At 40.2% G+C, this 25,087-nt stretch overlaps 1 protein-coding gene across 1 annotated transcript in view; it reads right to left on the bottom strand.

The window, feature by feature from the left end:
• Positions 1–25,087, bottom strand: part of adam19a (ADAM metallopeptidase domain 19a) — a 223,620-nt gene that overhangs the window by 57,822 nt on the left and 140,711 nt on the right. Inside the window, exons 6-10 of the mRNA XM_072376152.1 lie at positions 17,685–17,868; positions 6,447–6,512; positions 4,952–5,023; positions 3,914–4,080; positions 1,387–1,471 (exon numbers count right to left, since the gene is read on the bottom strand). Coding sequence (XP_072232253.1) covers positions 1,387–1,471; positions 3,914–4,080; positions 4,952–5,023; positions 6,447–6,512; positions 17,685–17,868 — 574 coding nt within the window. The remainder of the gene's footprint in view (positions 1–1,386; positions 1,472–3,913; positions 4,081–4,951; positions 5,024–6,446; positions 6,513–17,684; positions 17,869–25,087) is intronic.

Here is a 25,087-nt window from a genome sequence, read left to right as displayed (position 1 = left end):
GTGTGGGGTCTCGTCAGCCCGGGTCGGGACTCTCTCTGTGGTGGCGCTCCCTGTAGTCGTGGCCCAGGAGCCCTCTCAGTGTGGTTGGCCCCCCAAGGTGGCTTTTTCCTTGCCTTATGCCTCGGTGCCCGGCCATGTCTCTCTCAAATAGGTGCAGTGGGTCTGAGCTTGTGTGTTTGTGTGTCTCTCTGGGTATTTATGGGGGTGGGAGGGTTGGTATGTTTTATCATTGTTGTGATAACAACAACAAGTGACATAAACTGCACATTCTCTATAAGCCAATCTGATTGTAGATGCTTTGCAGTTGATAACCTAATGATAGCTGTTTGGCCCCCATCAATCGTTCATACTAAAAAATGGTCTCGGTTTAAAAACCATTGAATTTTCCTATTAAGGGCGTAAAAAGAAATCACTAGTTTTCCTATCTTTTCCCTCTACTTTGGCAACACATAACATCCTTTGATCAACTGTTAATAGAGAATATTAAGGTATGTCACATCGTGTTGAAAGCTGGGACAGGGACACCATATTGTAAGGATTGCTGTCCTGATACCTCTGCCTGGCCTATTTAGTTTTTGTTTTGTTTGTTTAAAATTGGTGGAATCAGTTGGAAAAGAAAAGAGATGGGGAAAGGAGAAGCTGGATCTTACTGTGAGTAATTAAATTATCCTGCAAGAGTTAATAGTTAATAAGCAGGAATTGTGCTGAAATCTGATCCCTTGCAAAATCTGACTCCCCATTATTTGGCCCATTTTTTAAGTATATGAATCATAACTTTCTCAAGCTTATTCATCATTTCCAGTGAACTCTCCCTGCCATAGTGCTGATTTAAGTAGTGAGGAAACCTTGTTGAAGCAGCAAAAAAATCGATTTGCCCAAACAAAACAAGGAAAACCACCATGGGTTTTAGTTTCAGCAGTGTGGTTATTCTATGGAATAGTATGCAGTTGGTTACATAAGTCACTGTATCAATAATATAGATGTTTTATTTATGAAACAATTTTTTTCTTAACTTAGAAATGAATTGATATGATTTTAGATGTTCCTGCAGCTTAATTCAGGGTCTGAGCAAACAAACGACAAACACTTGACATCAACTTAACATTCTCTATACAAACATATAGATTAGAGCAGATGTAACCTCTCACCACTGCCACTCTAAACTTTTATTTTTACCTAATCAATCTATTGAAAATTGACCTTGAAGGAAAAACACATGCAAGATGTGGAATTGCTGACCGTATTTTGGAGAATTCTCTGCATGTCCAAAGACAGACAATACACAAAGGATGAATTCAAGCTGAGAAAAAAGAATGAGAAGAAAATGCAGAAGGAACAAAAATGGTAATGTGTGGAGGAGGGGAGGATAAATGGATTTCTACATACCACATTTATGCCTCCGGAGTTCTCCAGGCTGCACATTCCCTCCAGCGGTGCCATACCAATAGTTGTTCCCTTGAAAATCACACCGCTATCACACACACAAACAAACACAGAGGAAAAAAAAGAACTTTTCTTTAACCTTATTCCTTTTCATTTATTGGCTTACACAGTGCATGCACAGTGATTGCAGATGTAGCAGCAGTGCACAGCTGCAGACATGATAAGCCTGTTGGTTGTGGAAAAAGGGTGTGCAAGACACCTCACCACCCCTTTGCATCCAAACAGAAAAACAAGCATTTTCTGATGAACAGAAACTACAAAAAGCTGTCGTATCAGCACAACTAATTATGGAGCACAAGGAGCCAATAATTCGTTGCATTGTTACTTAAACTTAAACTACTTTGTCAATAGATGTACAAACAAAATATTAAATTATATGACCCAAAGCTGGTGGTGTGTGTTTCATGGTGGCCACACAAAGGCACACCATGGTGTGTGTGAAAGAATGTAGAGTTAATCAGACAGAATGCTGATTTTCAACCACTTCAACACCAGGAAGAGTGAGGGGAGCTACAGGAGCTGATATCACACTGATTATCTTCCCTGAAACATAGTGAAATTACATATCTGTAAGGAAACTTGCCCGTTATTATATTATTCAGTTGTTTTACTGTGGGCATGCAGTCGTCTTAAGAAGACAGATGATTTTTTTTGTCCTGATGCATAAAATGTCATTAGGAATTCATGGTATCTGCGTCAGTTGAGTCCCAATAGGTTTGCAGATGCGAAATCATGAGTTCCCTTTTAAGGTTTTTATATAAATATGAGGACACAAGAAAAGTCATGCAACACAATGGCAAACAAGTGCGTTGTTTTGTTGAAATGTTGCCGGTATTAGGACATATTTTTAAAGGTAAAGAAAAATAGAATTTTCAACATTTGATAGAGTACGGTGTCTTTGTACTGTATTCAGTCTATGATGTTCTCTTGCTCCTTGTCTTATTCCTCTGCTATGTTGTTTTTCTGTAGAGAGATTAATCCAGGCGCATGTGTAATCAGCGCACACAGTATGCGTGGTTACACATATTTCGCTGCAGAATGACCCGGAGGACCTTTGCGGATCTTTTACAGCACACAGGCCTCTTAAATCAAGACTTGGCCAATAGAATTGTGAATTATTTTTCAAGTGACTGAGAGTTTAAGCAAGTTTAGTCTAACCCCTTTTCTACATCGCTGCAAAGGAAGATGGACTTAGGGCTCTGCCTACAGTAAATTTAATTCAGTTCAGTTTTATTTATATAGCGCTAAATAACAACAAATGTCATGTCAAGGCACTTCAAGAATACAGTCCAATTCAAGCCAATTAGAGTCCAATTAATTGTAATCGTAATCCAATCAAATCCAATTAATTAAATTCAAAATTGCTCCAATTCATACATACAGAGCCAATTCAAAAACAGTTTCCTAGCTAAGGAAACCAATCCCCCATCCCGAGCATGCATGAGGCAACTGTGGAGAGGAATGATTCCCTTTAACAGGAAGAAACCTCTCAGGAAACTAGCCCTTATTCTCATCTCTAAGCCTCTGTCACTAAGTTGATGTATTTACTCTGCCTCCCTCTCACCCACTCATCCCTGTAGAATATGAAAATAATGTAGCAAGCTGATCCTTGTGCATACTGTATGTATCTTAATGTAAAATTACATAATGACAGGCATAATGAGAATCTATGTTAAACAAACTTTACTCAGAAAAAATGGCACTAAATACATCTTGTCTGGGTGTTTTGACTGTCAAAAAATATGGTCATCTGCAAAAATCCACTAAAACTGAGCAACGCATCAACATGGTTTCAACAATAACCACATTTGAGTCTTTGACAGTCAGGAGACAAAAGCAGGAGGGAGCATGGCGGTAACAATACCCAACGAATTCCATTAGAACACCTGGTCCTGAATATTAAATAATTCTTTGCAGGTGTACATTGTCAGTCATCCAAGTCATGGTAATCCAAAGTGCTTGAGAAAGAGGCAACCGGACTTCTTTGCTTAGCTTTGAAGACATTCAGCTTAGAAAGGCGACAGCTTAGAAAATTTAATGTCTCAAACAATCAGTCAAAACTGAAGCAGCCTTTCAGATGAAAGGTGAAACATCTTCAAGAACTGGGAAAAGCATTCCAGTTGCTCTTTATTCAAGCATTTAGGATTAAACTATATACTGAAAACGTATTCTGTTTACTGCAAACACAGTGACGTTTCCATTAAATAGAGCTAGCTCAAAGTCTGTCTCAGATGGAGGATGTCTGTGGAACCAATAAGGAACTAAGAGGAAGAAAGCTTTGTAAAATGAAATTGACTTCAGTTAAACCTGTTTATTCATTTCTAATATCAGTGCAAAATAACCAAACAAAAATTGTCAGCATGTCCAGGTTGGTAAAAGCAAGTGGTACACAAATACTTTTGAGGTCTCTCCTCATGTTCTGCTTCGGTACCGGGCAAGTGTAGCTTGGGAATAACAATGTGTTTCTTACGTGAGCAACTGAGCATTGTCGTGTTTTTTACGAGATTTCAGCTTCTGTCTCCACTGAAGGAAAGACCAGAGGGTGGCGTTCGGCTCTTCTGTGATGATACACTGATCTCTGTCAGTCCAAACCTCCAGACCAATAAGAGGCACACGGATGTTCAGAGCCCTGTAGAACTATACACAGACACAGAACATAAACAAATATGTAGCAAGCACACGCATGCACACACTCAAACACACACAAACAGGTTAGCTCACAATCTAACCAATATGCTCCTACAATACAGTCTGATCACACAAGACAATTTCCCCTTGATCTAGCAGCTCCTGCTCCTCAGAGGTGACCTTTGAACCTTGAACCTGAGAAACTTTTGAAGGCTTACAGAGCAGCAACCAAATGGGCTACAAAACAGTTATAAACAGTTGTGGAAAGCTCTTGACCTATAGTACCAACACCTGTGGGACACCTGTAGGGGGCGCCACTAAGTAGGATCAAAACCCAGAAAAAACGTGATTTCACCGCTTTAACTATAAGCGAGATCAAATCTGACCAAACAGATGTGCTTCCCAACCCCAAAACCTACAATAAGTCTGAAAGTTTAATTAATGTTGCATAAGATGCCATTGTGAAAAAGACGCATGGGCTCTGTGGAGAGCTCTGCTCCAGCTGGCTGCTGTGACAGCTCACTGACACTGTATTTCTGCTTAATCTAACATGTTTCAGACTCGCCCGATTTACATTTATGCCTGTATTTTGATATTTCAAATTTCAGGGGATTTTGATAATAATTTATAATAATTGATAATAATTTTATAGTATAATTTATTATATAGATGCATAAGGACACATTTTATTTAATCCTGATGAGACTTCATACGATAGCAGATTGTGCTGTGCATATTTTTCAGTCACTGATCGAATATAATGAAAGAGATAGTATATTAGTGAGAAACTACATCAGGAATGGAACAATATACTATTAGCTTGTTAAATGAAGCCATTTACTCTTTCAAAAATAGCAGCAGGAGAATCCATCAACCTTACCTTATCCACATAATTGGCAATTTCCATGATCCTTGCCTTTGTCTTTTGATAGTCCTTATTCTGTCGTTTAAACTGCAGGACATTGAGAAGAGGGGGGAGTATTCATTTGTTGCTGACACTAATAACAATCAATTCTAGAAACCAACCATTTATGCTCAGGTCCATCAACATGATAATACAACTGTGTATCCGTAAAAGGTGGGAAGTTTTGTAAAGATTTACGTAAATACAATGACTTGCCAATCAGTTAGACTCCATATTTAATTGAACTTACTACAAAGTGAATTTCCCCATTGCGGGACAATTAAGGAAATGTAATCTAATCTAATCTAAAGACAACATGTCAAATGTTAAATCTGGGAAATCTAATTGTTTGTAGAAAATGTTTTTTTCTAAAATTCATGCTAGTTGCTAGAGTAAAGAAAAAATTCCACAACAAAAATAAATAGTTGGAAACTGGGTACTTGGCAACAGCTTGTGACTAGGTATGAAAAGTGAATCCCAGAGATGCTTTCAGAAGGCTTCCATCATATATGGTACATAATGATATCAAGATATTTAGATAACAAAGCTGAAATACAATTCTAAATAGCCATAATCTTCAAGCTCCTCAGACTGTACTGCACTGAAAACAGACATTTCTATTGTGGAAATCACTGCAAAATCTGTTTAATCAATAGATCATCAATGTATACAGTTCATTCCTGTCTCTGAAAAGAAAGGTATTAAGCTTTACTGCAAAGAAAAGAAAACATAAAAACAGCAGAAATGCCACCATATTCTATGGGTCTGAGCTATTTTAAGATGGACAGAAGCAAAGTGGAAAACTGTTTTGGAGTCTGACAGATCAAAATTTGATCTGTATTCTGCACTCTCTGGGAGAGAGACCATCAGGACTGTCATCAGCCACAGACTACTATACAGCTCATAAGCCAACATTGTAATTGTGCAGAATGGGGGTGCACTGGCACATTTGTTAAGGCACCATCACGCTGAACATTATATACAGCTTTTGGAGCCACATATGCTGCTATCCAGACATCTTTTTTAGGCTTTACCTCTTTCAGCAGGACAATGCCACATTTTGCAAGTCTTAGCAGCAGAGTGGCTAAACAAAGTGAGGGGTTTGATTATGGCAGATTTCAAAATGGGGGGAATGTGACCTGATTGAAGGGATTTATTATGTGATCAAGTATTACATCTCACCACAGAAATGTGTTTTCTATTCAGACGTCCTTCACTTTAGGGCCCCCCCAAATCTGCTCTCTCATTTATCAGATAATCCCTCTGAACTATCTTTTACTTGAAGATAATTTCAACTCAAAGCTGTCAAAGAGATAGCTTATCTCATTAGCCTGAAGAAGATATTTTTCTTAAGATTTACATCCTTGTGTAATTTAATGACTTTTTGATATCAGTGAACAAATGTGACAATTAACGATACACAAGAATGTTCTCCTAGGGAGTCAATAGAGTGAGTGGAGAATTATCTTACCAATGTGTTGTCTGCCACAATATACAGTTCCATGTACTTAGTCGTACCCCAGGTATTCCTCTTAACCTGATTTCAAAGAGAAAGTTAACACACCATTACAACATTCTGACTACTCACTCATTATCTCATAACAACAGCACATGTCAAGGTTTGAGATGTTTTACACTGTATGTAATCCATGCTAGTCTGTAAAGTCCCATAATGTGCTGGTATAAAGACCCGACAAGGCCAAAGTGCTTACGACCAGATGACTGGGTCTGAGCTTCTCTGAAGCAAAAAGACTTGTGAAGCTTGATTCACAGTAACTCCAAGTGACAACTTCCAGAACTTAAAGGATCTACTGCTGACACCTTTGTGCCAGATATGAGTACAAGACTTTGTAGATTTGAACTGGCTTAATGACACCTTCTGAACAATTAGCATATCAAGCAGGTGGTTATAAAGTTGAGGCTCACAAGTGTACACTTCAGAATAATTTCACACTGTAGTATCATGGCCTCACAAAGGAATACATTAAATAAAATAAATTCATTCATTTAAAAACAACTTTGACACTCAAAATCAGATGAATTCTACAACAGTAAGAAGCTACACTGTAAATTTACATTTTGTTTAACCATTTTCCACACTGCTATTTATGACTTAGCTTCCATTCATGTGGTACACATAACACAGATGGTCACATGCTATATTTGACCTTTTCTCAAAAGGCAATCAAAGAGTCAACATATACCAGATTATGCTTTTTTTCCCCAGGTCAAGTCAAGTCAAATTTATTTGTATAGCACATTTCATGTACAAAACAATTCAAAGTGTTTTACATAAAATAAAAGCATTGCAGCGGGGAGTAGAAGAAGCATTAAAAATACATAAAAGAATATAAAGACAAACAAATAAAATAACTAAAATTAAATTAAAATGAATAAAAACAAGCAACAGTCCAGATAAGTGAAAAGATACTGTCTAGGTGTAAAACATTTATTTTGGGTGTCTTCTAGATGTATATGTTTGATATGTTTGTTATAAACTGCAAAACCTCTTGACACCTTCAAATACTTAATTCAAGCTCCTGGCTCTTCAAGGCCCTCCTATCCAAATTTCTAGTGTGGTCTGACAGACCACTTGATTGGTTAAAAATGGTGGAGTTGGAGACTGTGGCTCTTTTATATGTTCGAGGTCTGCCAAACAAGACACTAAGCATCATGCAAATGTGTTTAGAATAGAATAGACTAATGCTTTATTCATCCCCCAGTGGGGGGTCCACTGTGGGGTTTTAGGCTTTTTGAGCGGAGGCACACATGAGGAAATGACCCCGTATGGTGTGGAGTTGTTGGGCTTTACAATTAGCATACATTTTATGAACATAGAAAGCTGAATACACACTGACAGAAAGGGACAACATTAAAGAGCTAAATTCAACCTATTAAATCAAAGTGAGAATAAACGTGTTGTTTCTGCATTTTGAAGGGCATTATTACAAAACAGAGGTGGAAACAAGTCACTGTTTTGCAAGTCTTTCCAATCAAGTCCCAAAGAAATAAAGACATGTGAGTCCCAAATCGAGTCCAAAGTCAAGATGTGGAAGTCCAGAGTCATGGATATCAACCATTTTTTGTTTTCTTTCTCCCAGTGGCACTTGCTGGGTTGCACCACCGATTCCGACATCCCACCATTCCGACATCCCACCATTCTGACATGCAAACGTCCCACCATTCCGACATCCCACCATTCTGACATGCAAACGTCCCACCATTCCGACATCCCACCATTCCACCATCCCACCATTCTGACATGCAAACGTCCCACCATTCCGACATCCCACCATTCTGACATGCAAACGTCCCACCATTCCGACATCCCACCATTCCACCATCCCACCATTCTGACATGCAAACGTCCCACCATTCCGACATCCCACCATCCCACCATTCCGACATGCAAACGTCCCACCATTCCGACATCCCACCATCCCACCATTCTGACATGCAAACGTCCCACCATTCCGACATCCCACCATCCCACCATTCCGACATGCAAACGTCCCACCATTCCGACATCCCACCATTCTGACATGCAAACGTCCCACCACTCCGACATCCCACCATTCTGACATGCAAACGTCCCACCACTCCGACATCCCACCATTCCGACATCGCACCATTCCACCATTCTGACATGCAAAAGTCCCACCACTCCGACATCCCACCATTCCGACATGCAAACGTCCCACCATCCCACCATTCCGACATGCAAACGTCCCACCATTCCGACATCCCACCACTCCGACATCCCACCATTCCACCATCCCGCCATTCTGACATGCAAACGTCCTACCATTCCGACATCACACCATTCCGACATGCAAACGTCCCACCATTCCGACATCCCACCATTCCACCATTCTGACATGCAAACATCCCACCACTCCGACATCCCACCATTCCGACATGCAAACGTCCCACCATCCCACCATTCCGACATGCAAACGTCCCACCATTCCGACATCCCACCACTCCGACATCCCACCATTCCGACATCACACCATTCCGACATGCAAACGTCCCACCATTCCGACATCCCACCATTCCGACATGCAAACGTCCCACCATTCCGACATCCCACCACTCCGACATCCCACCATTCCGACATCACACCATTCCGACATGCAAACGTCCCACCATTCCGACATCCCACCATTCCACCATTCTGACATGCAAACATCCCACCACTCCGACATCCCACCATTCCGACATGCAAACGTCCCACCATTCCACCATTCCGACATGCAAACGTCCCACCATTCCGACATCCCACCATTCCGACATGCAAACGTCCCACCATTCCGACATCCCACCATTCCGACATGCAAACGTCCCACCATTCCGACATCCCACCATTCTGACATGCAAACATCCCACCACTCCGACATCCCACCATTCCGACATGCAAACGTCCCACCATTCCACCATTCCGACATGCAAACGTCCCACCATTCCGACATCCCACCATTCCGACATGCAAACGTCCCACCATTCCGACATCCCACCATTCCGACATCCCACCATTCCGACATGCAAACGTCCCACCATTCAGACATCCCACCACTCCGACATCCCACCATTCCGACATCGCACCATTCTGACATGCAAACGGTCAACCACTCCATATAAGGCTTTCCATATAAGGAAATGTGCGTTACTCAACAGATAACAGTCCCTTCTTTCTGTTCATGCATTTTACATGTTTTAAGACGTGTACAGATTTGATACAGCAGACTGCTCTCACCCACAGTTCGTATCAAAATGTACGAAAAGTTACGCACAGATTTTTGTGCATAATCCTATGAATATCCATCAAGACGAGCGACCAGTGCGCCTGCGCAAAGCCTGAAGTCAGGGCTGACGTGCCTTTTATTCACAGAGGAAAATAAGCATTTTAAAATTGTTTCGGCATTATAACACATTGTTGAAAGCGAAAAATTTACTTTTTATTTTTGCAATCTTCCTTCAGGGAATGTATGCAAGCTTTAGTTTGTTAGTAATTAACCTGTATAGTTTATTTATAACCCAGAAAAAACATGATTTCACCCCTTTAACTATAAGCGAATCAAATCTGAACAAACAGATGTGCTTCCCAACCCCAAAACCTGTAAGAAGTCTGAACGTTTCCTGGCCACAATTTCACATATTAGAGGAAACACATTCAAACTACAAAACATATTGCGCTGATTGTAAAAATAAAAATAAAAGACGATGGCACTCAGGATCTATCCATAAGGGCTGTGTTGTTACTATTTCTCTACAAATCTGGTGTGTAGTGTAACAGCTGTCATGTAGATGTGTCGGATACTGTCTGATCCTGACAATGTCATGACTCCGTAATTTTCAAAATAAACTCCAAAAGCAAATTAATGATATTCAAATAGTTTATTACAAAAAAAGGAGTGACAAACAAACAATGTTCACTTATTTATTTAAAACTAATAAACTAATAAAAATAATAATAACAATAATACGTTTTGGGTAGCCTAATATATGAAATTGGTTTTATTTGCAGCACCGGGACGTCCGACACAAGTGAGCTGTCATTGATGTCTGTAATTGCAATTATTAATGTTGCATATGATGCCAGTATGAAAAAGAGGCATGGGCTCTGTGGAGAGCTCTGCTCCAGCTGGCTGCTGTGACAGGTCACTGACACTGTATTTCTGCTTAATCTAACATGTTTCAGACTCGCCCGATTTACATTTATGCCTGTATTTTGATATTTCAAATTTCAGGGGATTTTGATAATAATTTATTATAGTTGGCTTGCGAGGTTATGGAGTTCCTCTAAAAAAAAAAAAAGGCTTTAATATGCTATTAAAGGAATTGTCAGAATGGCGGGATGTTTATAATAAATAAAAGATAATTCCAATAATGGGAGGAAAAAAGTGTTGGAATGATGACGTGTGATAGAAAATAATTGTCACCATTCCGACAGTTGGAGGCCCATGTCGGTATGGTGGGATTTTGGAATGTGACCGCACTTGCCAGGCTCTGTAGCTTGAGCCTTTTTACTTGAAAATACTTGATATTTCAAAGCAAACAAAAAGCTCTGTGTTGTCTCTTTTAAAGTTTCTAATACTTTATTCAAATCAACTAACTCAAAATTCAAATCAATTAACTTTATGATTTTGAGTCCATTTATGTACAGTGAAGTCACAGAAGAGATGTACGAATATTTATTGAAACGTTACCAGGTTCCAGTTGAGAAAATTATTCTACATTTGAATTAGATATTTGGTCAGATGACTAGAAAAGGAAACTTGGATCTGACTCTGGACTTCCACATCTGACTTTGGACGTGACTTAGGACTCGCGTCTTTATTTGAGACTTGACTCGAGACTTGATTACAGAACCTATGCAGTTGTCTTTTGAAAGCTTTCAAATCCTTATATCCTACCATTACAAATTTTCTATCATCCTGAGCCTTGATTATAGCAAATAGAAAAAGTCTCTGCTGTAATAAATGTGTGGTAGTGAGGAGGGGGTCATGGTTTGTTCAGCACTTAACACAAAGACTAATGCGTAATGGTTGAAAATCTGTGGATGCAGACACAATACAACACTCACATTTATACACTAATGCACTCACACATTGTTTATTTGATATGAAAACAAAGTAGCAAAAGCTCTGGGCCTCTTGATCTGCTGTAGCAGGCATTTCTGCATAACAAGCCAGGATTAATGAGTGAGTGTGAGGGAACTGAGAGAGCTGAGGGGTGAGATGCACAAGGGACGAAGATAAAGGAATAGAGGAAAAGGATGATTATATGTTTGAGAGCCATGAGGAACTTTGCATCTGTGGTTTGGAAATCAATTAGGCCATTTCATCAGGTGGTGTGATGAGAATTTTGCTCACTAAAATGGCACAGAGAACCATTCACTCTTGTTTTTGTATACAACAAAAAAGATCACTCCTCCACAGACAAATGTTCAAATGGGGTCAGTGAACTAAAAGACAATCATGGGAGTTGTATGTCTAAATATAGAAAAAGTCTGGAGCCACCCCTCATATCTTTCTGTTGTCAACTTGTAAAAAAAAAAAGAAAAAAAAAGGGGGCAAAGTATGGGTCCTAATGAATAGTCTATTTTGCTCAGGAACCTTACAGACTGAGTGAAGTGACCTGGAAGTATCTGAACAGCAGCCATGATAGCAGCACGCGATTATTATATCCATTTGTACAAACTGTGATTCCTGCGAATAAATGCTTATTTTTTTAAATTATGAACCTTGACAATGAAGTCATATTACATATTATTACTAATACAGTAAATATGACATAACCTTTGTTATTGTGAAAAGACTACATTAGATGAAGTATCAAATTATGATTTTGTTGTAATTTCCTAAGTCCTTAAGAATTTTTCCTAGATCTTTCTTAAACCCAAAAAAAAGTTTTGCAAAAAGTGCTTCAAGTTCTTTCTGAAAATAACTGAATTAATTTTCAATTGAAAAATTATAATACTTGCACTTACTTGCACAAAATTCAAAGTCCTTCATTTTCAATCAATAAGTGAGCAAGTCAAATAGTAGGAATGCGTGCTTAACTGATCCAACCACTTCCAGCTGCCCATGTAAATTTACTCCTACTGTCCACAAACTCTCTCTTTCTGAAACTACAGAGTTGAATGCTTAAATTAGATGGGTTAGTAAGATCAAATTCAGTTCTATTTGCATTGCATTGCTGAGCTCCATGAGCTTTTCTCACCATACAGCCAATTACCCGAATGGCATCTGGCATCTGTGGGGTTTCTTTATAAAGCACAAATGTAGTGTCAGAGAAAAAGCCCAGATTACATGAACTTTAGTTAAAAAGACAAAACAGATAACCTACAGCCCACTTAGATAATTGTTATTCATAGATAAACTTCTTGGCATCTGCTGTTGCATGAAACTGAGTCTTGGTTCAGCAGGACTAAACTAAACAAGTCTGTGATGTAAAGTAAAGTCATAACATCAGATCATGATAGATTAATGCCTTAATAAAAAAAATTGAGAGACTTGCATAGAAGAATGTTATATTACATGTACCGCTGTGACTGCCTGACTGAAACTGGCCCTCCCCCGCTGGTGTTCTCACACTGCAACAATATTTCCTCTGAACCCATGCAGGACAGACCCACCATGAGAACATAATTGGCACAATTTAACAGTGATGGTAATACTTTCCAAACCTGGTATTTGAAAACAATATCTAATATCTACAGTGAGTGTTTGTGAAATCACATCTAAGTTTGTTTGAGTTAAAATGAGCTCTGTTTTAACGTTAGAATGTTTCATATTAGCTAATATGAGTTCTGTCAGCTCACCCAAGGTCTGAGGGCAGAGAACACTTTTCATTTTGTTATGACTTTGAAACCTAATTTTGTTTACTTGGTGATTATTTTAGTAATGTGATTACGAAAATTGATGCTACAAACTCAGAGCGTTGATTTATTTCTGCTTACTAAAAACATTTTGCCTAAGGCTGTGAGCAAGACAAGCAGTAGGAATGCGTGCTTAACTGATCCAACAACTTCCAACTGCCCGTGAAAACTTACTCCTACTGTCCACAAACTCTCTCTTTCTGAAACTACAGAATCGAATGCTTAAATTAGATGGGTTAGTAAGATCAAATTCAGTTCTATTTGCATTAAAGGGGAACTCCGGTATCTTTAAACTTAGACCTTATTTCTGGCATGAAATACGCTTATCTACTCACCGAGTAGTTTGGCGAAAGTTGGCGTCCTTCGGAAGATATTTAGATAACTCGCGAAATTTACATAGCTCTACATATCTCTATACAGAAATTTAATTAACATACTCATACGACACTAAAAGCACTTTGTTAAGTTCTTTTAAAATACACAGTAGAGCCCTGCGCGAGACTGTTTTCTTCATCCTGCTCCCGCTGAATTTCTGACCATTACCGCTCGCAATCGCAACGTGTGAGTTACACTCCCGCAACGTGTGAGTTACACTCCCGCAACGTGTGTGTTACACTCCCGCAACGTGTGAGTTACACTCCCGCAACGTGTGAGTTACACTCCCGCAACGTGTGAGTTACACTCCCGCAACGTGTGTGTTACACTCCCGCAACGTGTGTGTTACACTCCCGCAACGTGTGTGTTACACTCCCGCAACGTGTGTTACACTCCCGCCGCACCCGCAAAACTTTGAGAATTTATGCCCGCACAATAATAGAAAGGCATTGATTTCTTCTCCCGTCCCGCAGGAGAAAACATGTCATTTTATAGGGTATTAATAAAGAGATTCATGGACAATTGAGAAACTCTCTCTTTGTGCTGTAAAGACCTTCTTTGAGTTTCCTTTCAACATCATTTATTGACATCTTGTCGCTAGGCTACATCCCGATCCCGATTTTTTTTTTTTTTAGCCGCCCACTCCCGCCCGTATCAATATTCATACCGTCCGCTCCCGCGAGATTTGAGTTGGGTCCCGCGGGACCCAGTGGGACCCGATCCCAATGCAGCCCTCTAATACACAGAACGGTCCGAACGGTCACACAGGGAGCATAAATGTAAAAAAAAAAAAACATCCACGTAGGCTATTCCGCACAGCCTGTGTAATTTCTCTTAATGATTTTTTTTGTTTTTGAGCTCCACTTTACTCACAATTTCCACTTCGGCAGAGTTTCAAACATCACAAGTTGACAGCCATAATCATTAACCAATCACAGTGGCTTAAATTTATTCAATACATTAATCTCCCCGCCCTCCCTCCCCCTCTCTCGCTCAAAACTGTACACAGACAGCAGTCAGAGCAATGTGCATGATTTTTTTCTTCTCTCGAGCCTTGCGTTGGGCCCCCTTCGTCGCCCGTGCATTAATATGAGCTTGCTTGTGGCTATAGGAGAGCTAACGGAGGGATTTCTACACAGGCACTCTACTGGGACCACTTCATCCACACGCCCCCCTGGAGCACAGCTTATTTACTCCTTTCTCTGTGACAGTCGGCTAACTTCACACAGAGTTTGCTGCTGCTAGTTTTGTGCAACATGGCAGGATATTTATCAAATTTTGACAACGTGAACGATGACTTTGAGTAAGATGGACGTTCTTACCGGAGTGAATGAGCTGTGCTGCAGCCATGCGTGTGGATGAAGTGGTCCCAGTAGAGTGCCTGTGTAGAAATCCCTCCGTTAGCTCTCCTATAGCTGCAAGTAGCCACATAACAGTAGGTATGCGCTAACAGAGCTATAGTACGCGTTCGTTCATTCATTCGTCTTAAATTATTGGTGAAATAAAGACAGATAATGCCTTATTTAGAGTCTGCATCGTCTAAGCCCCGTTGGCTCGCAAATTATCTAAATATCTTCCGAAGGACGCCGACTTTCACCAAACTGTTCTCGTTGAGTCGATAAACGTATTTCATGCCAGAAAAAAGGTCTAGGTTTAAAAATACCGGAGTTCCCCTTTAAGTTAGTTGAGCTCCATGAGCTTCTCTCACCATAAAGCCAATTACCCGAATGGCATCTGTGGGGTTTCTTTTATAATTCAATTCAATTCAATTCAGTTTTATTTATATAGCGCCAAATTACAACAATTGTCATCTCAAGGCACTTAAATAATATAATCCAATTCAAGCCAATTGAAATTCAATTCATTGTAATAAGCACAAATGTAGTGTCAGAGAAAAAGCCCAGAGTACATGAACTTTAGTTAAAAAGACAAAACAAATAAGTGTTAAGTGCTAAAAGAATATACTTTAGGAATAATCAAAAGGATAAGACATTCATACAGTAACGATTAATGGCTGCGTTTCCCAGATTCGATCGTTCTTAAGGACTTAAGAAGGCTCTTAAGAAGGGTTCGGCTAAGAAGGAGCGCTAAGATAGGGGTGTTTCCCAGACGCGTTCTTAACTGCCTTCTTGAGATCCCGCCAAAGAAGCTTCTTAAGAAGCTCTTAGTGGGAGCTGTACATCGCCGTGGTGGTGAAACTAAATCAATCGATGCCAGGGAAATCGATCACCAAACACTTTATCAGCGCACAAATCACACACAATGCCCTATGGTCCCCACACACAGGTGCAATTAGGCCACACGCGCGTGCGTGTGTGTGTGTGTGTGATCATAGCTAACAGGTGTATCCAAGTAGTAATCAAGCCCATTAACGCGTATACATTTATATATACCCCCCTGTGGCAATACACACACATGTGAGAATGGAAAAAGCAGCCATTAAACGGAACAAGAGGTCCCCCTCGTTTACCGCAGAGGAGATGGCCGTATTAGTGGACGAGGTCTGGCAGAACCGTGATGTCTTATTTGGGGGAACAAAGGGCAAAAAAGGCATAGCTTTAAAGAACCGAATTTGGCAGGCTATAGCCCAAAAGATATCCCCCTCTGGTCCCTGTGGCCTGCGAGACTGGGGTGCTGTGAGAAAAAAGTGGCAGGAGTTCCAAAGCCAAACCAAAAAAGGTGAGACGAGAGAGCATGGGCACGGGTGGTGGCGCACCTGGTGCTACAACCCTCACTCCCGATGAGGAAAAAGTTCTTTCCGTAATTGGAAAGAACTCTGAAGGCATTAGTGGGGGCATCAATCTGCTGGGGGATGAGGGGCTCTCAGAAAACCCAGAGGGCGAGGAGGAGGAGGAGGAGCCATCTGGGAGCGGAGCGGCGACATGCACATCCCCTGGAGAGGACGCCCCCCCACCCTCCACAATCGAGCCTGTTCCCCATGCGCCAACCAGCAGGGCCTGGTGTCCGCATACAGGGCAGCCCCCCATAACAACCTGAACCTGTAGCGAGACGCTAGTGTGTCTCGAGAGGGAGAAACTGGTGGTGCTGCGGGGGATAGAGGGCCAACTGGAGAGAAAGACTGCCCTCCAGGAGGAGATGGTGCAGACAAAATGTCTGCTGTAAAAAGGTCTTTAAGTACAACAGAATGAACAATATTAGTGGTATTTTGAGCTAAAAGTTAAAATACACATTCTGGGGACATACAAGACTAACATCAATTTGCAAAGAGGGGTATTAGTCCCTTTCACAAAAAGCTTGGTGTCTTTTTTTAAATGAACACAGCCGACTCTTTTTTGACTATACATTTCCCTTGATGAATTATCCACAAAGCACTAAACTTTTATCATGTTTGTTAATATGTGCTCCTTTTACTCAATTTCAGGACTGACCGGAAAATAGATATTTTAAATTTATGCAGCAATATATAGAATTGTGATGGGTTGACAAACTCATAGGCACCAATAAAGGTCAGCGATCCCCCTGAGGAAGAGGGTTTCCTTAAAGGTTTTCTGAATAGAAAAAAGTACATTGTACTCACTGTACACCGTCGGACTCCTAAACAGATATTCAAAGTGACAACACCGAGTAAAATGTGCTGTATGAAATGGAGGAACTGTTGTTGCCACTGCCGGGATAGCAGTGTCTGTAGCAGAATGTTCTGTCACTGAACATATCAGCCAGTAGAAACTTTCTCTCCAGTTATTGGATGATGTCACAACTGGAATTTACAGTATAATGTCTGGAAACGGCCGACAGGATGAGCCAAATTCAAGTTCATCTCAGACTACTTGAATTATACTATACTGAAGGTTATGATGAAATCTTTGTTCAATGACAAAAAAAAACCAACAACATTATCCTTGCTGTAAACACACTGAAAGAATAATAGAAGTGCTACTTTTTTTTTAGGACAACAACTAAATACAGTCTAATGTAGCCCAGGGCACTCACCCGTGAATGAAATGGTCTGAGCAGGTTTGAGATATGGTTAGATTGTGTGGTGTGATGGCCATGGCCGCAGTCTCCACCTTGAATTGGCAGTTCCGTGGCACTCAGCAGTGAATAATGCACAGGGTTCTCACTGCTGATTGGCTCCAGGTAGTATGTGTCACTAAAATTCAAAGATATCAGGCCCCTGTATTAAAAAAAGAGACAGAGAAAACAAACAAAAAAAACCTGTATGACAAAAACGGCACAACTTTAACAATACATGGATGTGACATTGAATTTAGATCATCTTTAAATCAATTCATACTTTAATTAACTCAAAGCACAACTCTTACTGTAAATCCATGTTAAAGCCCAAGGTAAAGCCTGGAAAATATTCTGAATTTGGTGTCTTGCAGTAGTAGGATCAGGAAATGCAATGTGGCAAATGTCCTTCATGGTCACTTTACACAATGACTAAAAGTATGATGCTGTGAAAGTAGCTGAGGTCTGACATTCTCTGCCCAACTCGCTTACACTGTTATAAATAATTGTTGCAGCCTTTCTCTGCATAATATCTTGCCTTTAGTAATTCCTATAAACAGAATTAGTATATAAAGCATTACCAACAAGACCCATCAACATGATGGATCTGATGACAGATTATTCAGGGTGTAAGCAAAAATGTCCTTAGCAGTTGAGCCTGGTTTGACTTTCATATATATATATATTGCTGCTGGACTCAAAAACCTCTCATTAGCCAGGCTATTATATAAAAAAAAGATAATTATAATAAAAGGCTTATTAATAGGGATGTAAAGATTAACAAATTCAAATGGGAACCTGAATTTAATGTTAAAGATGTATCAGCATGCAGACCCCTGAACTGAATAAAATTAGCTATGAACCAGTTGATGCCTTGATTCTACACTTAAAATTTGATTGACTAACTTTACAAAGCCTCCACAGAGTCTATACAAGATTTTGGCATTTACATTAGAGTTAAATGTAAGAGTGGATCAAGAAACTTGTGCTAAAGAAAAAAATGGACCAGACTCAGTGAATAATTCCTTATAATCCCTATACAGACCAGTGAGCAGTGTTGATCAACATGTGCTTGGGGTTCCCAAGGTGGGAAGGTGTGAACACCTTCTAGTATTGTTCTAGTGTTTCCTCTAGTTGGGCCCACAACACCTCCAGCAGGCTAGACAGTGATCACAGAGTCACTCCCCTAATGCGAGCCATCACTGCTCCTCACACCACAATAACCATCTTTCTTTTTTTTTTCCACAACCACAAGCTACCCCAGCCTCTCACCACCTGCACACCAGTCTTAGCGGGTTGGGGATACAAACCCTGGTTCGGGATACAAACCCTGGTTTGGGTAGGCGGTAGAAATAGAAGAGGTAAAGATAAGTACAGGAATGGGATTCAAACCCTTCTTTGGGTAGGGGGTAATGAAAGTATAGAGGCTGCCAGAGGTGGAGGTAGGACAAGACACACTAACAGATTTAGCAGACAAACTCAGACCTAAACAGTCCAACAATCACTAAAAATGCCAGCAAAAACAAGGCCATACAGGCTAAATCACCTAAAATGGCCGCCTGGTTTCAAAAGGTTCACTTGGGCCACACCCTCCACTTAAATATATCCTGGATTTCTGCCTTGCTTCTTCCAAGAGTCTGTTTACCGTAAGTGCTCCCCCTGCTGGGCCCCCAGCTACTATTGCTTCTTCTAATCCAAATCCACTGACTGGACTTTATTGCCTCATCTGACATTTCCTTCACTATTTTCCTCACACTCTGTCCAGTTACACTCAACTCCCTCAACAATGAGACAACAGACTTTGCAACAAATCCTCTACATCCTACTTCCACTGGACATATCCTAACTTTCCATCCTCGCTACTCTGGTTCTGCCCCTAACTCCACATACCTTTCATATGCTTCTGCCTCTAATTCCTCCCAAGGAACAGTCAGCTCTATGAAATAGACTCTCATTCTACTCCTAGACAACAAGACTATATCAGGTCTTAGGATTTGTAGAGGCTATTTCCTGTGGAACAACAAGCCTTCCTCCTAAATCTACCTGCATCTTCCAATCACAAGCATCCTCTAAGCTGCCTTGCTTCCTTATCGTCTTATTAACTTTCTCCTCCTTTTGAACAAAATCAATTGCCATTCTCTTCACCTTCGACCCTCCTAAATTTACCTGCCTTTGTTTATCTTGAATACCTGCAGCTAAGCTTCTTAATACTTGGTTATGTCGCCACGTACACCGGTATTGTGACAGAGTTAAAGTTGCAGTACCTGAACATAATGAACATAACAGGTCTCCGTTTACCCAGAGTTTTAGGTTCTGGGGAGTTGGCAATACATCATATGTTGCCCCTATCAAAAATCTAATACTCCTTTCCTCCGTACTCCACAGCTCTTTCCAACAAAACTTTTTCTTCTCTACACCTTCCCAATTCAGCCACTGTCCCTGTTTAGCCTGAGCCACTGCCTTTGCACCCCTTAACATTTCCTCCTGTGTATGAACCTGCTGAACAACTAGCTTTCTCTTCTCCTTGGGACCTGCTCTACTCCACACCGGTTTGCCTGGGCCAAGCCCCAAGCCTCCCCGGTCTATTTGAATATTGCCCACAATCTCTGTATGTCTATGTCACGATTTACATTCTGTTTCATGTCTTGTCTTGTCATGTCCTGCTTTATTTTTTTTTAAAATCACTAACTTTCCGCTCTCTTTTCAGGTATCTTGCCCTTCCTCCCGTGTCAAGCGTCTGATTGTCTTTCCTGATTCCTAAGTGTTTCCACCTGTTCCCCTTGGTCCCTCATGTGTTCAAATAGTCTGCGTCTCCCTTGTCTTGTGCCAGTATGTTGTCTCCTTTCATGAGCTTCATTACTCGCGTCTTGATCCACAGTATTCACAGTCATAATTTCCTCGAGCTTGAAGTCGAGCGATCCTCCTTGAAAGCTATCCTTGTTGTAAGTTTTCCATAGTCATAGTTTATGTGTTCATTAAACAACGGTAAGTTTCATAGCTTTGTTTTGTTCTTCCGTTTTTGGAGAGTTATTTATTTGTAAGTTTCATAGAAACCTCCGTTAGTGGAGCGATTTGCGTTTTGTTCTTGAGATCCTGTTCGCCACTGTTAAAGGTGTGTTTACAGTTAAAGTTTCATAGTGCCTCTGTTTTTTTTAAGAGTGTCTTTTGTTTAAATCCGCTTGAATAGGAGAGCGTGACAGTTTATTTTGTAATCATTCATAGCCCTTTGTTTTCCTCTTGAGTTGGAGAGATTTGTTTTATAACTTTCATAGCTGCACTCGTCCTCACCCATAGTTACTGAGGAGAGTGCTTAGGACTTTCACAGCCTGTTCCTTTGCTCTGTGAGGAGATCCTCATCCTGCCTTGCTGTGCTTTGTTAAATAATAAACCCTGCATCTGTGTCCTGAGTCCTGAGGTCCCTGACAGTCTAAGAGTTGCTTCTGCCTCCTGAGCTGCCACTCTTGGATTCCATTTCATCCCCTTGGTTGGGTTTGGACCCACCTTACTAACTACAACATCTTTACTCCCAGCTAACAGGAGCTCTGTCTTAACGTTAGTACATTTATAGTCCTCTACTTGACTAGATACTGGGAGCTGGAGTATGCCTTTCCCATACAGTGCCACAGAACTTAAGCATCTAGGAATACCTAGCCGCTAACTAATCTTTCCATTTTTTTTCTGCAACAGATAATGGAATCTCATACACAGATAGTGGCCACATTAATCGAGGAAACAATCCAAACTGCAGACACCACAGATTCAACTTTCCTGGAAGCCCTGCTTTATCTATTCTAGCCAGTCCCTCAGCAACATCTTTCCAAAACTACACCGCCTGCTCTCCATCATCCATGTCTGCCTGGTACCACCAACCTAAACTCTTTACTGCCGTTTCCCTAATTATTGGATTTTTTTTCTATATCTATTACAAACTTTCTACCACTTAATTTCCCTCTACTTTTTGAGATACTTCTGGACTTAGTTGGTTTGATTTTCATACCAACTCACTTTAGATTGTGTTTAAGTCTCAAGTATTCTCTTCATACATGGCACTTTTGTAGTCATATCATCCATGTAGGCCCTAATTGCAGTAAGGCGCATGCCATGACGTCCATACATGCACGAACATTTGAAGAGGAAGCAGGTTGGAGCTCTGGGAGACTCACTATGGTAAGATATTTAGCTTGTTAGCATAGCCTGCTAGCTATAAATAAGTGGTATTGTCATGGATTTTAACAATAAAGTACAACATTAAAATTGTATTATTCAACTTCACAGTCCAAAGTTACAACCACTCTGTATTATTTTTCAATTGAATAGACACTGCAATACCACATAATGCTGTGGCTGTTTGTTTGTGGCAAATACACTTTTATTTTCTTTTTGTTAAGGGAAAGTTTTCAAACATTTTTATTCTTTTTTTTATTATCATTAATCTTTTGTATCAGGAGTAACCTAATGAGCAGTATATTAAAAGACATATTTTTGAAGTTTTATTGTCTTTATTGTTAACATATACCTTAACCAACCTCAAGTTAAATTTAAAAGCTGGTAGCGAAATAGAGCCATTAATTGAATGATTTATTATCCAATTAGTCGACTGATCATTTCAATAATCGATGGCTAGTTGACTATCAAAATAGTCGTTAGTTGCAGCCCTACTCCACAACCTCTTTCCACCTAGGTGGTCTAACATCCATCTTATGAGCTATCTCACCTAATAGTGGCATTTCAGGTGGAAGGCCTACTACTCTACACTGCTCAAGATCTGAATATGTATTTCTTAGATACTCTTCAACCTCTGACTTTGTTTCCTTAAGCTGCCCTCCCTTTTCCTGGTTAAACAACCCTTTAACAAACTTGAACGGGTCCCTGTAAAACACAGTCCTTACATATTCTTTCTGCTTTCCCTTTTTCCTGAGATAATCAGCCCTTCTGAGTATTGCTAGCCTGCTTCTCAATTAGCCCTAGAGAAAAGGCCCGTGCCCCTATCCATCACTGAGTCACATCTCCACCTTATAGTCATGTTCGTTCCAGTGTCAGTTGCCATGTAGTCTACCGGTGAGTCATCTTCCACCCCTGCTCTTGCTGACCCTAGGGATATTCTCCTTAATTTGCTTGTAGCTTATGCTGGTTATAGCAAAGCTGCTACGCCTCGCTACTGCTCCCATGGATTGCTGACCCATTGCAGCACTTTCGGGGTCTTTGCCTCCTGTCAGCCGTCTTTCCAATCAGTCACGTGGTCTTTCCCTTGTTGTCAGCTGCCATATTCACAGCAGTCACTAGCTAGACTAGATTTGAATTCAAGATAAACACAATAAACTTGTGCTAAAGAAAAAAAATGGACCAGACTCAGTGAATAATTTCTTAGAATCCCTATATAGACCAGTGAGCAGTGCTGACCAACATGTCATTGGGGACATCAGGTGGGAACCTCCTTGGGAACCCTGGATGAGCTACTGGGATCCAAAAGCAGCGTATAATTTCCCAGCGGACGTAAAGTAAATATCATGTCTGACAACCAGCGTTGACATTCTTTATGATAAATAAATCTAATACATCTGGAAATCATTAGAATTTTGTTAGAGGAAAGGAGCAATGAACCAAAGTATCAGTTGGCATAAGCAACAACAACAACACATTGGATAAGATAAAAACATGGACATATTAAAGACTTTTTCTAAAATATGTTAGCCATGTCATAGGTAATTACTGTGGCTATTGCCCAATATTAAAGAGTCATGATCTTACAGTGCGGTCAGAAGTGACAGCCATTGTGTCATGATACAAACATTAGAGCTGTGGTAAAAGATGTCATCTAGTCAAGCCAGGTTGTTAAACTAGTTGAGCAGGTGCCCCATGTACAGAGGCTGAGGGACCTTTAAGCAACCAACCTATGGTTGTCCTGGCCTCTGGCACTTTCCTAAATGTCATCCCACTTTCCTGTGTGGGTACTTTTCAGTAAAGACCACTCATGCTTAAAACCCCCTTTTTTAAAAAAAAAATGAAAAAAAAAGGTTACGAAATTAACTGCATTTCACAGACAATTGGGTGCCAGTACCATTTGCAACAGTGAATCCCCAGTCTTTTAATGTAGCTAACCAATGTCAAAGACATGCCTTGTTTTAGAATAGAAAATGAAGAGCTACATTAAACTGATGTTAAAAGATGCAGCGCATTGACTTGTTCTGTATAAAAACTTATTGTTCATGAATCATATGGCATCCCCCATTTCTAGATACATTTCGATTTACCTTATTATAAATTTCTCAAAACCATAACAGCACTTGAAAATTATTGTCGGCCTTGCTAGAAATAACATATTTTCATCATCATTTTGAAAGAATTCTTGAAACATTACAATTGTAATTTATAAAGCAAGTGTAAGGACATGTTGTATTTAGATTTTTAAAATTTTGTCTCTACGTTATACTGCAAATACAGTCAAATTCTAAGGAACCTTTAAACTTGTGCTGCCAACTCGAAAATCCATTCCTATTCTGACCCTGAAAAATAATGACTCATGCAGGAATTGCTATGTATTAGAACTTCTAAGAAACTATTTCAGCTTTCCTGTGAATATTCTGCCAAAGTTACTATTTACTTCAGAGCAGACACCATAGCTACAGAGGAAGTCAATTTATTTTTTGCAAAAGGAGTTGTGCTGGCCATGGTGTCGACTTCCACTGTCAGGTGCATACTGTATCTTAGCTCTGAGCCATTCTAAACAAAAAAATTGAGCAGGTCTTTCTTGTTTATTAGGTGATTGAGTATCTATGGTTGTATAACATTTTCTGTAAAATTATGTTCATTCATTCCCGAGTCAATACGACACACCTTGTTCTGGCAGGAAAGTTGCTGCCAGTAAAAAATTAGTTGAGCATTGCAGGGCAGAAGTGAAAATGAAAACATAAAGCACAAGCAAGAAGACTGCACATGAGGATTGAGGTCAGTGCCAAGACCTGTATATAAAGTTCTGATCCAAAATTCTGGTATCCTGGCAGGAACCTCATAACATCCACTTTTGCAATGAGGACACCTTTCTATTGAACAATTATCCTTTTCAGTGCAGGGTCGTACAGTTTGGCCATTTTATAGAAAAGTCTAAAATGCTATAGAACAGCACAGTAATAGTCTCGTCACTGCTCTGCTTTAAAGATCTTTATGATTCAGCACAAATCGTCCACATACACCAGGAATAAAAAATGTTGGTTTGTCACAGCTCCTTGAAAAATCCAGAAAACTGTTTTTGCAGTACTGGTGACGGCACCTAGACAGACTAGGGAGTTACTCTGCTATGAAAGATGCCCGAATGTGCAAAATTATCCCTGACTGAAAGAGGAAGAGCAGGAAGCACATCACTTTTTACCCCACTGACACACACC

Source organism: Leuresthes tenuis, unplaced genomic scaffold (assembly GCF_036924035.1).
Source record: "Leuresthes tenuis unplaced genomic scaffold, fLeuTen1.0.hap1 SCAF_22, whole genome shotgun sequence".
Lineage (NCBI taxonomy): Eukaryota > Metazoa > Chordata > Actinopteri > Atheriniformes > Atherinopsidae > Leuresthes > Leuresthes tenuis.
This window is presented reverse-complemented; position numbering and strand designations above follow the sequence as displayed.